This window comes from Psammomys obesus, unplaced genomic scaffold, assembly GCF_907164565.1.
Source record: "Psammomys obesus unplaced genomic scaffold, mPsaObe1.curated_primary_1811, whole genome shotgun sequence".
Classification (NCBI taxonomy): Eukaryota; Metazoa; Chordata; class Mammalia; order Rodentia; family Muridae; genus Psammomys; species Psammomys obesus.
This window is the reverse complement of record NW_026585644.1, coordinates 35,257,522-35,271,889: the sequence shown is the minus strand read 5'-3', so window position 1 is coordinate 35,271,889 and position 14,368 is coordinate 35,257,522. Positions and strand designations below refer to the sequence as shown.

The following is a 14,368-nucleotide window of genomic DNA, read 5'->3' as shown; positions in this document are numbered from 1 at the left end:
TGTGTGTGTGTGTGTGTGTGTGTGTGTGTGTGTGTGTGTGTGTGTGTATTTATATCTATCTATCTATCTATCTATCTATCTATCTATCTATCTATCTATCTATATACATATATATATTTTATGTATCCTGAGCTGTCCCCCAGAAAGACCCTACCAGTTCAGGTTAAAATGTGGGGTGGTTCCAAGAGCCCTCACACTCCACCCTATGGGGGTTCCTAAAGAATCTGCTAAGGTCCAAAGCCCTTTCAGAAACACAGGTGGGTGAAGTTCCTGCCAGACCTGAGGATCAGCCGTGGGCAGCTGACTTGAGTTTCTTTGTACAGTTCCCTCAGGGCGATGATCTCAATCATTTCCACCATGTTCACAAAGGTCCGGGGAAGCTGTAGAAACAGAAGCAGTCACTGAGACAACACAGTAGGACAGGCATCAGCTTCTGACGGGGGGTGGGGGCGGGGAGCTAGGACTCAGAACTTGTGACTTCCTCCCAGCCCCCACCCACTTCCTTTCTCCTTTCTCTCTCATCTCTGCTCTCCAAGGATGGCAGAGCATGCAGGCTTCTGCCAAGGAGGTCTCAGAGCTGCTTCTGGGCCTCTGAGGCCACAGACGATGACTGTGATGGCCTACGAGGTCTGACCTCTGTACCTCGGCATGGAGAATGTCCAGGGCCTTCTTGATGTTCTCGGTGAAGTTTTGGGGAGAAAAGTGAAGCTGCAGGCAGAGGAAGAATCTCATGAGCCCCATGCATCACCCCAACTTCTCCCTATAATCAGGATTGTTTCCTGGCTTGGCTTCTCTTCTTTCTGTGTTTCAGGCGGAGTTGGTACTACTGAAACTGGGTTAGTCTTTGATGCAACGTTTAAAACTCATCACGACCTCAGGAAAGGGTCTTTCCTTTTGCCCAGAGCCAGGGAAACTCTGAACTGATTTCGTATTGACCGGTGGTAAAGCCTTTGCTGTGCTGTATCCCTCCTCTGAAGTGGGGGTTGTTGTGGCAGATGACCTCAATATCTGCATTGCGAACAGCCTCTGCTTCCACCACCTGACTCTTCTCGTGCGGTCAGGTCGCCTGCGCCTCAAGGATGCAGGGTCTAAGTGGGGATTGTGCAGCCTCCAAACTGAAATACTCTGATTTTTATATCTGTGGCTTTAGGATTTTCTGTGTGTGTGTGTGTGTGAGAGAGAGAGAGAGAGAGAGAGAGAGAGAGAGAGAGAGAGAAGAGAGAGGAGAGAGGGGTTACAGGTTTGCCCACGAAGGTTGCAGATGTGCGTGAAGATAAGCACACGGGAGTTGGGAGTTTCAGGTGTGCATGGACAGAAGCACACTGGGGTTGCAGGTGTGCGCGGGCACAGCTGGCTTCTTCTGCGGGTGGTAGGGATTGAACCTCAGGTCTTCGTGCTTGCCTGGTGACACTTCACTGACTGGGCGTCTCCCCAGCCCCATTTTCAGAGCACTGAAAAGAATCAGTGGAAGCCCTTCTCTGGAGGAAATATACCCAAGAACCCTGCTTTAAGACAGGTTAAAGCTGTGTCCCTCAGGAAGCTGGGGGGGTCAAGGTTCGGAAGCTTCCCCTGTCCCCAGCGGCCTGTCCGTTCTCCCGTGAGCCCTTTAAATCTCGGCCCTAGAGTTCCTAGCCCTAGGTGACTCTGATGTCAGGAAAGTGCACTGTGAGTGGCTCTGGGGCAGATCATCCTCTGGGCATGAGCTCACTTCCTTCTACCCTACTCTACTGGTCCCTCATTCCCTGCCCAGCACATGCCCAGTTGGCAGGGCTCCTGCACCGCATTGTGTGCTGAGAACCACCAGGCTCTCTAGATGCTGAGGCTACTTTGGGTGTGGAGTCATTTATATATCACCAGAACCCACTGGTGATGTCTCTCTTGTGCTATGATGTCTCTCTTGTTTCTGGCCCCTGGCTAAGGGAAACCCCAAGGACAGAGCTTGTGTTTCATTCACTGCTGTTCACCTCTGGGCACGGCAGGTGGCACAGGTGTGGGTGTGGGACTCCCAGGTGGCCTAAGGCATCTCCTTCAGAGGGACTTGGGGATCCAGGGGTAATACTTAGAGCAACAGCCTCCATTGTGGGTTTCCCCATCAGCCCCAAGAGGTGCGGAGCTGAACCTTGCCTAATCTCGTTTGTGGGAAATCACTTTCTCTAGAGACAGTGCAAAGGTGGAATTGGCAAGGCCGGTAAGTACTGCAGAGAGGAGCTAACCTGTGGTTAGCTTTGAAAACAAGCAAGAGTTTCCCAGATAACACAAGATTATTTTGTTTTCTAGAGTGGTGTGATCAGGCTCCCTCACTGGGAAACTTCATGAGGACCAATCCTCAAGTTAAGTGTCCCTCTGGGTCCTGGGGTTAATGAATCCCCAGCTGGATCCATGCCAAGCCAGGGACAGAGTCCTGACCTAGCTGTGCTGTTCCAGGAGCCAGGGCCAGCTGTGGAAATCCTTCCTGAGGGTGAGGGGCCGGGGACTTACCTGGTTATTGCAGGAACTGCAGAGGTCATTGCCTCCTATAAACACAGTGATTATCTTCCAGTCCTCCTGAAAGTTTATCGTCTGAAATGAATAGAAAGCAAACAGGGTCAAGAAGGAAACTCTTATAGGGGCAGTTCCCCAAATGTCATAGAGTTCAAGCCATTTGGTTTTTGGCGCAGTAGGTCTGTCTCTAACCACCCTGGTAGGAGGAGCTCTCTTGAGCTTTGCTCCCTACTTCCAGCCTCCAGCATGGCAAGGACGTGGGTAGGAAATAGGAAAAAAAGTCCTGGCCCTGGGAAGGGAACGCTGTTCTAGAATCTTCTAGAAGTCCAGAGTTCTAAACTGCTTTAGAGAAGAAGGACCATCTTCCGTTAAGAAGGAGCTTTCCTAACTCATGAAAACTCCGAGACGGACCTGAACGTAGTGGAGCATGCCTGCAGTCCCAGCACTAGGGAGGCAGGGGCAGGTGGAGTTCTGAGTGTGAGGCCACCCTGCTCTACAGAGAGAGAGAGAGTTTCAGGACAGCTAGAGCCACACAGAGAAACCCTGTCTTGAAAAGCCAACCAACCAACCAAATAAGGAAAGAAAGAGTGATTCCAGCTGGAGTGGCTGGTTAGAGCACTATGAAGGTTCCAGGGAGTTCGGCACCTCCTGCAAGAGTGCTCTAGAGAAGTGTTTGAAGTCACAGGGTTTCGTGGAAGGGGTGTGGGCACCCCCATTCCACACACCGTGCTGCAAGGGTGGCTGTGGTGCTCACAGCCTCTTACGTTGTCTCTGGCCTCTGCTCCAAATGAGGGTGTAAGAAGAATGATGGGAGGGGGAGAAGAGAAATCAGGAAAACCTGACATTAGGCATAGACATATTCGAAGCTCTCCTAATAATAAATTTTTTTTGGGGGGAGGGGTGCATTGCATCGCATAAACATAACCAATCTTGACCCCCTTCTTTTGTTATTTTATCCAACTGGTACCACCTCCTGACCAGGTCTCCACTGAGCCTGCATTTTGAGCTTTTATCTGAGAGAGAATCTCACACTCATCTTTTGGAACCCAACTCAAATATCTCTGTCTCCTTTCTGAGTCCCCCCCAAACAGGGAACACATCCCTGTGATTCCCACCTTTGCTACGCATGACTCTCTTTACAATGCACACGTCAACCGTTTCATAATCTTGATTCTTCATGTTTGTCTCTGCTCATAAGCTCCCGGAGGATGGAGCTGTGTTGTATCTTCCTTCTGTATCTATGGGCCCTGGCTTGACTGTAATACATGCTTACTCTGCAGAGCTGGCTAGGACAGAGAGTGGGAGCTCTGTTTGCAAAGGCACAGAGAGGCACAGGGCTCAGACTCTGCCAGAGAGAAACCTGGCCTGAGTGCTTTGCACCCCTCACCCCACTGCTGACTTCTCTGTGTCTATGGCTTTAATCTCCTGTTCTAATGTGTTCAAGGTGCACATCCTGGGCACCTTGATGTGCCCAGACTCACCTTGTCCGCCTTCATCAGGCTCACCAGCTTCTGGGCCTGGGCAGCTAGGCCGCTGTGGGAACACATGGAAAGGAGGTGAAGGAGAGTCAAGGATTCGAAGGATAGTGTAGCAGAGAGAGTAGCAATTGGCCGTCAACTTAGCAGAGTTGGGAGGCTGGGAGCAGGACTGAAGACCGAACACACACTTCTCTGCCCCGGCCCAGGATGCACTGGGGAAAACTGACTGTGCGAGAATGGCAGAGGCCTGCACATCTGAGGGGCTGACTGTCAGTGGATTTATTGTCAGGTTGGTATAACTGATGGTATACTGGTTTCTCTTCCAAGCCAACCTTACTCAGGCAAATAGGTCGCTACATATTCATTTTATGTCATGTGCCGCTCAACTCACAGCCACATTAACAGATGGTATGGCCTATAACGGTGACTTCAGTTTAAAATGACTACAGAGCTGGGAATGTGCTCAGTGAGAGAGTACTTGCGTGGTGTGCGTAAGGCCCTAGGCTCAGTATCTATACTGTAAAGCCAAGACTGTAACAGAGATCAACCTACTTCAGGAAAGTTATTCTGGTGCTCATGAAAGCCAAGCAATCCCTTGAACCAGAGTCTCTGCTAGATAACAAGGGTTTGGATGCCAGATCTACCTGTAACCACCACTGAGACCTTTACCTAAACCCAATACTTTTCTTTGTAAAATAAAGCAGTGGCCTTGCCTTCTTCATTGAGTCAAGAGGATCGGATGAGGGTCATGTGAAGAACTTAGTGTCTGACACAAGGCCTTAGAATGATTTGTCACCCTCACTGCCACCATCTGCAAAGCTCCCCGGCACCACACCCAGGTACCCTCTCAGTCTTAACTACTATCCCAGTATCTCTGATCCTGGCCCCAGAACACTGGGTATCAGATACCTGGGAGGGGGACTTTGGGTCAGTTATATAACCTGCGTCGCATCTGTGGATCCGAGGTTACCGGGGCAGCCCCTCTGTCTTTGGACCTGGGTGTGGAAAGGGAACTTCTATGGCTCAGAGCCATAGTTTTTAATCGCTGATAAAACACAGGGAATCAACTCTCCACATTGTCCATTTCACAGAGCTACTGTGCAGGGCACGAGGATGCCAGTTATGAAGGTGTTCTGTAACTCAGGCACTGCTGTCTGTATATGAAGGGTTACGACCAGGCCTGCAATAAAGCCTGTGAGAACCAAGGCCAGACCCTGGGGTCAGGTTACTTTACCTGTTAAGGCCATATAGCTTCTCTGTGCTATAGTTCCACGTGCATTATGGGAACAACTGGCCTGTCCCTGCTTTTCTCCACCACTTGGATGCTTTCCCAAAAGCCTAGGGGAAAGTACAGTCACAGCTTCAAGGCCATATGAGCCATGCTTACTGCAATTACTCATGGGTCCTTCGCTCTCAGTGTCCTTTCTTACATGTGTCCCTGATCTAATCATGCTTAGAACTGCCTTTCTTCTGCTGCTACCAGCTCATACATACTGGGGAAAGAGAAATTCTGTTAGTGTTGAAGCAAGCTTTAGCTTGAAAGTGGCAAATCACTGTCAACCCAGTCCTCACCAAAGGGAGCGGCAGTCTTCAAATTCATTCTAAAACCTACTAGGCTGGGTATGATCTGTCTTTCCTATGGGGCATAAATGCAAGAGCCTCTTACAGGTGGCTTATAGCTCCAGGACAGCCTTGAAAGCTGGGAAAACATCAGGAAACCAGAACCACACTCCAAGGATCTTAAGAGCCACGTGGAGAAATGTGGTCTGTGCTAAAGGTGGAAGAAATATTGTCGTAAAATAGAAAGGGTCTTTTCACATGTTTTTCTAATTGGATGTAGTGTTCATTGGCTAGGAAAAAAAAAAAAAAGAAAAAAAAGACTCCAAGGAACATTCAAGGCTTTGAATAGTATGCAACCAGAGCTGGGGGAACCAGGAGGGCTGACCTGCTGGGTTTTAGGGACCATCACAGTTAGCACCATGGAGCAAGATTCCTCAGGGGAACCCTGCAGCCCCGCTGAACTAGGGACCACCATTCTCAATCTGCGCAGGAGTATAGCTCACCAGAGCTTTAACACCCAAGATGTGTTATCTTCACAACCTCCCCTAGAAAGGCTGACAACAGCCTTGCCTTTTCGCTTCAGAGGCTTGTAGAGGTCAAGGAAGAAACATGGCTGACATTCAGGGCTTTGCCTCCCATGTCAGTGTTCTTCCTAGGACACAGACTACACATAGAGTGCAGAGCCCAAAATGCCCCTCTGAGGAAGGCAGGGAGTATAAGACTCAAAAACAGTAATGACAAGCTAACAGCTGGGACTCGCCATGAGCCGGCTCACAGCCACTGCTCTGCAAGGGAGTAAGGTTTACTGATGAGTCTGAGTGCTCTGTGTCAAGTGTATTCAGGGCATCAGAGGAACTTCATTAGTTTCTAGGGTTTGTATGTCTGTCAGATTTGTGTGTCTGACAGCAAAGGACACTCCAAGAGAGCCCATTCCAGCTCTTACCCCAATTCCTTACCCAGACCAAGCCTCTCCCGGCCTATGCTAAAACCCCCATGCTACAGAAAGTTCTCCCAGGCACCCCCACTTCTGTCGTTCCCAAACTTGCACCCCTTCCCAGGACACCCAGGCTCACTCAGATTTGGCTCCTGCTACAGCTTGGTTGAAGGATGCTTTGACCGTGTTTTCTTTCCCGGTGCCAATAGAGAAGCCCTTCAAAGAGGGGTTGAATTCCCGGAGAATGTCTGGAAATACAGGGGGACATGTTGACCAACGGCCCCAAAGCAATCTTTCCCAAGGCCCTTCTTTCATTGTTTTGCGATAAGGTCACCTACATAGCCCAGGCTATCCTCAGCTGGTGATCCTTCTCTACCTAATCCGCTTGGAGTGCTGGGATCACACAGCCAACGGTCAAGTTCTTTTGACTACTGAGTGTGGAGGACAAAGCACAGCCAACCCCCATCCCCCTGTAGGCCAGCATGACCCCCAGTCCATAACCCAGCATGGAAGAGAATGTCTAGCAGGCTGAGAATACACCAGCAGTTCTCAGCCTTCCTGATGCTAGAACCCTTTATGACAGTTCCTCATGTTGTGGTGACCCCAACAGTAAAATTAGTCTTGTTGCTACTTCATAACTGTGATTTTGCTACTGCTATGGATTGTGATGTAAAGATCTGACATGCAGGATGGACTTAGGCACCCCCTGTGAAGGGTCGTTAAACCCCTAAGGGGGTCACAACCCACAGACTGAGAACCACTGCTCTACACCACACACAGCAGAGTCATTTACTACCCTGAGGTGTTTTCCTTCAGGTCCTTGATTCTTTAGGGATTTTATCATGAAGGACTGTTGAAGTCTTTTCCTGCATCCTATGAGATGATCATGTGATTTCCGTCTGTACTAATCTGTCAATGCACCCTTGTATCTCTAGAATGAAACTAACTTGCATATGATCTCAACGTATTCTTGAATTTAATTTGCAAGTATTTTATTGAGAAATTTCACATCTATAATCACAAAGGAAATGGGTCTTTTTTTTGGTACTTTTTTTTTTTTTTCTCCCGAAACAGGGTTTCTCTGTGTTGCCTTGGCTGTCTTAGATTTGCTTTGTAGACACAGGCTGACCTCGAACTCATAGAGATCAGCCTGCCACTGCCTCCCCAAGTACTGGGAATATTGGTATGCTCCATGCCACCTGGCCTTTTTGTTACTCTTGCGTTCGGTGGTGTTGGCATGAGAGAGAGAGTAGGTGGTGCTCCTGCCCTCTCTGCTTTATGACATGGCTTTAGGATGGCTGTTAGCTCTTCTCCAAAGGCTTGGTACAGTTCATTAGTGAGTCTGTCTCGTTCTGGGCTTTTCCTCAAGCCCAGTTAGCTTCTTCATTTTCTTTTTAAATGTTTTTTTTTTTTTTTTCCCATCAATTTTTAAAGATAGTTTTGCTGATGTGGCAATTTTGATTGGCGGTTATTTGCCTTCAGGGCTTGAAATATATCATCCACGCTCCCCTGACTTTTATGGTTGTTAATGAGATCTGCTGTTGCTCTGATGTATTTGCCTTTGTGAGTACGTTGCCATCCCCCTTACACCATTAATATCGTTTTTTTTTTTTTGTTTTTTTTTTTTGCTTTTGAACTTTTGATACACTGACTGCAATACATTGTGGAGGGGTTCTTTAGTTGGGTCTATTTTCTTTTCTAGGTGACTTTTAAGTTTGAATATTTTTCTCTAGATTTGAGAAATCTTTCACTATAAATTTAATTGGATAATTCTGCATTCGTTTAGAATTTATCTCATCTCCTTCTATTCTGCCCATTCTTGGGTTTGAACCCTTGATCACATCCCAGAGTTCTTAGACATTGTGGTCAAATTCATTTAGTTTTTAATTGACATTTGACCAGAGATTCATCAACCTTGTTCTCCATCCATGACAGTCTTTTTTATTATAACTATTGACAATGCTTTCACTATGTTATTTGATTCACTGGGTTTTTCATGTCTAATATTTCTGGTTTGTTTTTTTTTTTCCCCAAATCTCAATTTCCTTGCTGATTTTTTCCCACTTTGCACACTCCTTCATACAGCCTTGTTGATTATCAATTTATGCATCTGCCTCTGGGATGGCACGCCCCTTCCTGAAGCCTTGCTGACGCTATCAGGGCAGAGTTCTGTCTCTCACACAGCCGGTGCTACAGCATCTTTGGGGTTAAATCAGTCAGGGCATTGGGCACAGTTCTGTCCTGACCTTGCAAGTTTCCACAGCTGCTTTACCCTGAATCATGTGGCTACACAGTCAGGCTGTCCTCCTACCTCTCAGAAAGAAAGCTGAACAGCTAAGCTAAGCGTGTTATTGGTGTCCCTCTAAGGAGGTGACACTGTCACAGTCATTTGAAAACCACTGTGGTGAATGATCTTGAACAATATGATGTCCAGCCATCCTGCTAGGCCCATCTCAAAGCCAAGTTCATCACACTCACAGAGGCAGCCAAAGCCACTTCCTAGCCACAGAGGACAAGGAATACTCATGACAGGGAATGGTACCTATTTAAATTCATCACAGTTTTCCAAGGACTAAAATAGACATTCTGATCAGGTGTGCCAGTGTGGAGGTTAAGAATCCGTATTCTAACCTTGCTGGCTTAAAACTCAAATAGTGCCTTAGCTTAGGAGATGTAGCAAAGAGATATGTATCAGAAAAAGTAGCAAGAACGAAACCAATCGGCTTCCTCCCAGGCAACATCCTTAAGAGGTTTCTAAGAAGAAAAAAAAAAAAAACTATAAATATCTAATTTATGTATATGAGTGCTCTGCTTTCATGCACACCAGAAGAGAGAGTCAGATTCCACTGTAGACGGTTGTGAGCCACCATGTGGTTCCTGGAAATTGAACTCAGGACCTCTGGAAGAGCAGCCAGTGCTCTTAACCACTGAGCCATCTTGCCAGCCCTAAACACCTTATTTTTAAAAAGCACCCTTTAAGAATAAATGTCAGGACGGGCATTACTAAAGATAATGAACCAAATAACACAATGGAAAGCAGTGCAGCCCCCCCCCCCCGAAAATGTAGCCAGGCTTTAAAATTTATCCAACTGGGGTGTTGGCAAAACAATTATGGAAAATGTTGAGCCCCAAATATGGCAGTGTTTGCGTAGCCTGAGCCACGTTAAATACATCTCTCCCTGCTGCAAATGCTGTGGGTTTACACAGCAAGGCCTGTCTTTGTGAACAGAGATGCCCAAGCTGCCCAGGCCTCTATGTGTGCGGTGTCCAAAACGACGAGCCAACGTCGAGGCTAATCCTTTTTTTCATTGGATCACTTTCAAAAGATCTGTCCTAAGATTTGGTCTAAGCTCTCTTTTCCTTTCTCGCTCAGCTCATTTATTGGAAAAAGACGATTTCCCGGTGAAAAACTGCACGCACAAAAAAAAAAAAAAGGGAAAAACCTTCCAAGGTTTTAATTAGCTCAGGAGCTGAGCCGAGACGGCAGCCTCAGGAAAGCAGCGCCCCCTACTGCACGCAGCTGAGTCCTGCTGCCTTGCGAGGCCGGCGGCCGCCAGTTGGGGGCGCAGTGGGCTCAGGAGTAGCCTACCCGCTCCAGAGCACCAGGGTACTCACTGGACAGGGTGGTGACGGTTCTGATGTCCTCATCTCCGCCCACGCTGTTGGTGAGCAGCAAGAAAGAAAAATGAAGGTTTAAAATGCCAGCCAAACCCAAACAAGACAGATTTCCCTCCAGAATCACAGTGTTCCCTCCCTTACCCCCCCCCCCCCCGCCCCGGTCTTACCCTTTCTTTACAGAAATCAACTCCTTTCCCCTCTCCCTGGGGCGTGGAGCAAACTGACAAAAGAACTTAAAACCGCCGCTACTGCTGTCCTTGTATTTTCAGCTTTGAGCCCAGCTCTGATATTGATGTTAGAGCTGGGAGAGCTAAGTTGATCTCTTTCCTTGCCTTTCCCAATCCAGAGGGATTCTTTCGGGACCAGCAGGGGACGACTTAGCTTCTCCATTACTAAGCTTGGAAAAGCCCTTTTCAAAGAGTGCCTCTAAGAGGGCCACGGTCTCCGGACCCAAGGCTAAGATTCCAAAGGAGAACCCCGCCCCCCCCACCCCCTCCCACCCTGGCCTTTTCTAGGAACATAACATTTGTGTACTTTCAACCCCAAAACTCCTATCTAGACCACACCACCTCCTGTTCCAGGGATTGTAGTCTTTTTGGGTGATAGTAACTTGAATTTAGACGTTCGTTATAGAATGAACTAGACTGCCCATCCCCAACTTGAGCCACTGTTTTCTAGAAGGCGCAGGGGCCTTTCTGGGCCTCACTCACCTCCAGGACAAGCCTCGGTATTGAGTTAAGACATCCAAGACGTCCCCAGGCCTGGACCCAGCTCCATTACCCGCCTGAAAGAGAAGGCACATAGTGGGTGGGTGTCCGCGCTTTCCCTCAGGACCCACAGCTGTCCACCTGTTTGAAGGCCCATGCTCTTAACCTGGGCAGTGTTGGGATCTGTAAGCAGGCACTTCTATGGCCAGCTCCAAGGGACCTGATAGACCGGTTATCAGGCATTTGTAAAGACACCCTGACCACCTGGAATTACCTGCGCATACCCTTCATCACCCTATAAGAGAACTGGAACCCTCCCCCCTCTCTCTCTTCTTCCTCTTCTGCTCCTTGATTCTCTCTCCTCCTCTCTTCTCCCCTCTCTCCCTCTCTCTCTCTTCTTTTCTCTGTCTCTGCTCCCTGCTCCCCCCTTCCCCTAATAAACCTCCCACGTGGAACCGATCTCATGGCGTGATTTGTGAACCCGCGTGTAACCCTCACATTCGCACGTTTCCTAACAGGCAGGACACCTAGGAAAATTATAGAATCCAGAAGGAATGGATACACGTCCTGCCCTTTCCAGGATGAGCCATCCACAGCTGTATCTCCTCCCGGGAAGACCTGCCTGGACAGCAACTGGCAGAAACACCAGCCCATAGCATGTATTTTCCAAAAGCACGTACGTGAAGGTGCAGTGTCCATTTTTAAAAGTCGTAGAACGTATAAAAGTCGTAGAACATCAAAGGAAAGACAAGCTAAGCCTTTCCCATCATCACATCCCACTCACGAGCTGGTGAGAAACAGCAGTATTTCTAAACTCCAGCAGGGATCTCTGGGCTGGGCTCACTACAGCACCTAATGGCCACCATGTCACAGGTCTCCCCAGGAAGTCCTGAGCACTTGTGTGATTCTCTGTGGCTCCCTGTCCTGAGAGCATCTTCCAGAAAACCATGGTGGTAGGGGATGGGGGGTGGGGCATTAGACCTCACTCGGCAGGAAGTAGCTGAGATACACAGCTTAGGTGCCAAAGACCAGCCTGCCAGTCTCTCCCAGGGGCTTACACACGGTAGGGCCTTTGGGATAAGGAGCTGCTGGGGTCGTGTGAAGGACACTGTTAGAAGACTAACAATCTGGACCCTAAGTCCAGCGCCTGGCTTTCAGACCCACAAGCAGAGTAACTTGGGCACTCAATGTACCTTCCTTATTGGTCGGGTGTGAGGAATGTTAAACCTCACAGGATTTTTTGTCACGGGGCTATGGAGTGAGCTAGATCATAACTGTGGCCAGGTAGCTCCTCCTCAGAGAGTTCAAATGTGGAGACGCTGCTAGGGACAACAGCTGGACCTCACCACGATCAGCCTTAAACAGAAACAGTGTTTTCCTGAAATCTCAGGGGACCATCCCCCTCAGGCTCTGTATGAACTTGATTCTGTTTTTTAAAGCGTGCGTTCTGAGAGGTTTGGAGCATCACCACGGGCGGCTGCAGAAGGGTGTGTGTCTGTCTGTCTCTGGAGCCTCTGCTTCTTCCACTGACCCTCATTTCTTACCGCCACCTCCATTCCCATCAGCACTTGCTCCTAGCTTCTCAATCTCTGTATGTTGGTCTCTTGGCTTTTCTATATGGACAGAGGACTGGCTGGGTCTTTGGAGACACTCCTGACAGGCTATGTTGTCCCACCACAAACATGGGCTGTGCAGCTTCACTTTGTCACTTGTGTTCCCTCAAGGTCCCTTCTACTTTCTGTTTTCCTTCAGTCCCAGCGTTGGGGGAGGAACACAGAGGCTGGAATGAAAGTGATACCCGGCAAGGCCTGCTACGTGCTGAGCAGGGGCTGTAGGGAGGGCTTGAGGATCTGGACCTGGAAACAGACTAAGAGTGAAACCTCAACTTTCAGTTCCGAGGTTTCATGTTTCACGTTCACTAAAATCTACTTTTCTAGCTGGATGTGGTAGCCCACACCTGTACTCCCAGCACTTGGGAGGTAGACACAGGAAACTCAGCAGCTTAAGGCCAACCTCAGCCACACAGTGAGCCAGAGGACAGCCTGAGCTACATGAAACCCTGTCTCAAAAGCATAAACAAAATCTCCCGTCCTACCCTTTCAACAATTGAGGTCACCTACCGTGATAGAGTCACCCAGCGCTCCGATTACCTTGATGTCAGCTGGCCTCAGCCTGTGAACTAAAAAGCAAATTTGGGGTGAATGGAAAATGAACGTTCCAGGAAGACCCTGGGCCTGGTTCCCCTGTGCCTCAGGAGAGTGGCGAGAAACTTAGCCTTCACAGTGGCATACTTGCTCCCCTCAGCAGCCAATTCAGGCTTCTCTACCACTTTCAAGCTGCTTTGCAGACCAGCAGCTGACATCCCCCATCCCCCACTGCCCCCCGCCCCCCCGCCCCGCTAAGGATTTGCATTCAGAAGGCAAAGTCCCTGATGTTTCCTAGGACAGGCTGCAGACTAACACATGCATGGCTCACGAATGTGTGCATCTGTGAGAACACATACATTAAGTGGTCCTTATGCTGGGCTATGCACTGGAACCAGCTGAAGTGCCTATTAAATCACACGTAACCCCCAAACTCCCAAGAACTTCAATGCAGGAAGTCTGTATTGGGCCTGAGAGTCTGCAGGCCTAGTTCTCGGGCACCACGGCTGCCCTCAGTTTTGTCTGGGTACCGTATTTTAAGAACTACTGAGTTCTGCATTTGTAGGAGAGACCATAACTGTTTCCTTCCATGTCTAGTGGCTGCCAATCCTTCCCCCATCATGTCTTGAATTTACCACATACACGTGTGCGTGTACACACACACACACACACACACACACACGTTCCCTTTTACGTGACTAAAGCCTATGTGGCCCTTCCCAGCCTTCCACAGCTACTCTATGTGATTAGAAGAACAATATCAAATCACAAACCCAGCTGCACACATTAACACACGCCCACAGGGCTAAGCATGGAAACTTTAAAATGACCTCTTCCCAAAGAAATCAGGCTATGGGGGTGGAGAGGCAAAAAAATAAAAATAAAATAAAACAGAAACTAAGACCCCTTCCCTCAACTCCAAAGTGGTTTATTTTAGCTTGTGGTGGTGACAGTCAATCACTTTATTCTTGCGGCTGTAAGAGTGAGTTCTCTGACTGTCGATAGGTATGCAACCACTAAGGAAGGTCTTTGGAGGCTGGTAAAATGTGAAGGAGAGGGACAGATTTGCCTCCAAAGCTTCAACATTTGTTACAGGCAGAGGAAAAAAGCAATCCAAGGTCCTCAAGGTAACTCTGTGGGCAAAAGCTCCTTCTACCACCCCTAAAGACCCAAAGACCCCAGTTTTGTCCCTATAATTCACAGGGTGGAGAGAGAGAACGCCTATTGGCCTCTGACCTCCGCACATGCTCCATGGCACAGCATACCCACACATACATCTACATGTGCGTGCGAAATGAAATTTGAAAACCTGTAAAAAGCAGCTCAAACAGCCTGTGATTACCTCTTAAATATGGGTGGATAGAAACAGAAAATATATACATATACAGATCTCTCCTGTTCCCTTATAGGGGGTGTGCGTGTTGTTTCTGTAGTGGGGTTCTCTAG

The 14,368-nt window shown here is 48.5% G+C and overlaps 1 protein-coding gene across 1 annotated transcript in view; it reads right to left on the bottom strand.

Annotated features, from left to right (window-relative positions):
* The window catches only part of Plb1 (phospholipase B1), a 104,602-nt gene that overhangs the window by 49,616 nt on the left and 40,618 nt on the right, over positions 1-14,368 (bottom strand). Inside the window, exons 17-24 of the mRNA XM_055622056.1 lie at positions 12,899-12,957; positions 10,782-10,855; positions 10,069-10,112; positions 6,593-6,701; positions 3,963-4,014; positions 2,479-2,559; positions 643-708; positions 280-380 (exon numbers count right to left, since the gene is read on the bottom strand). Of these exons, the coding sequence (XP_055478031.1) occupies positions 280-380; positions 643-708; positions 2,479-2,559; positions 3,963-4,014; positions 6,593-6,701; positions 10,069-10,112; positions 10,782-10,855; positions 12,899-12,957 (586 nt within the window). The remainder of the gene's footprint in view (positions 1-279; positions 381-642; positions 709-2,478; positions 2,560-3,962; positions 4,015-6,592; positions 6,702-10,068; positions 10,113-10,781; positions 10,856-12,898; positions 12,958-14,368) is intronic.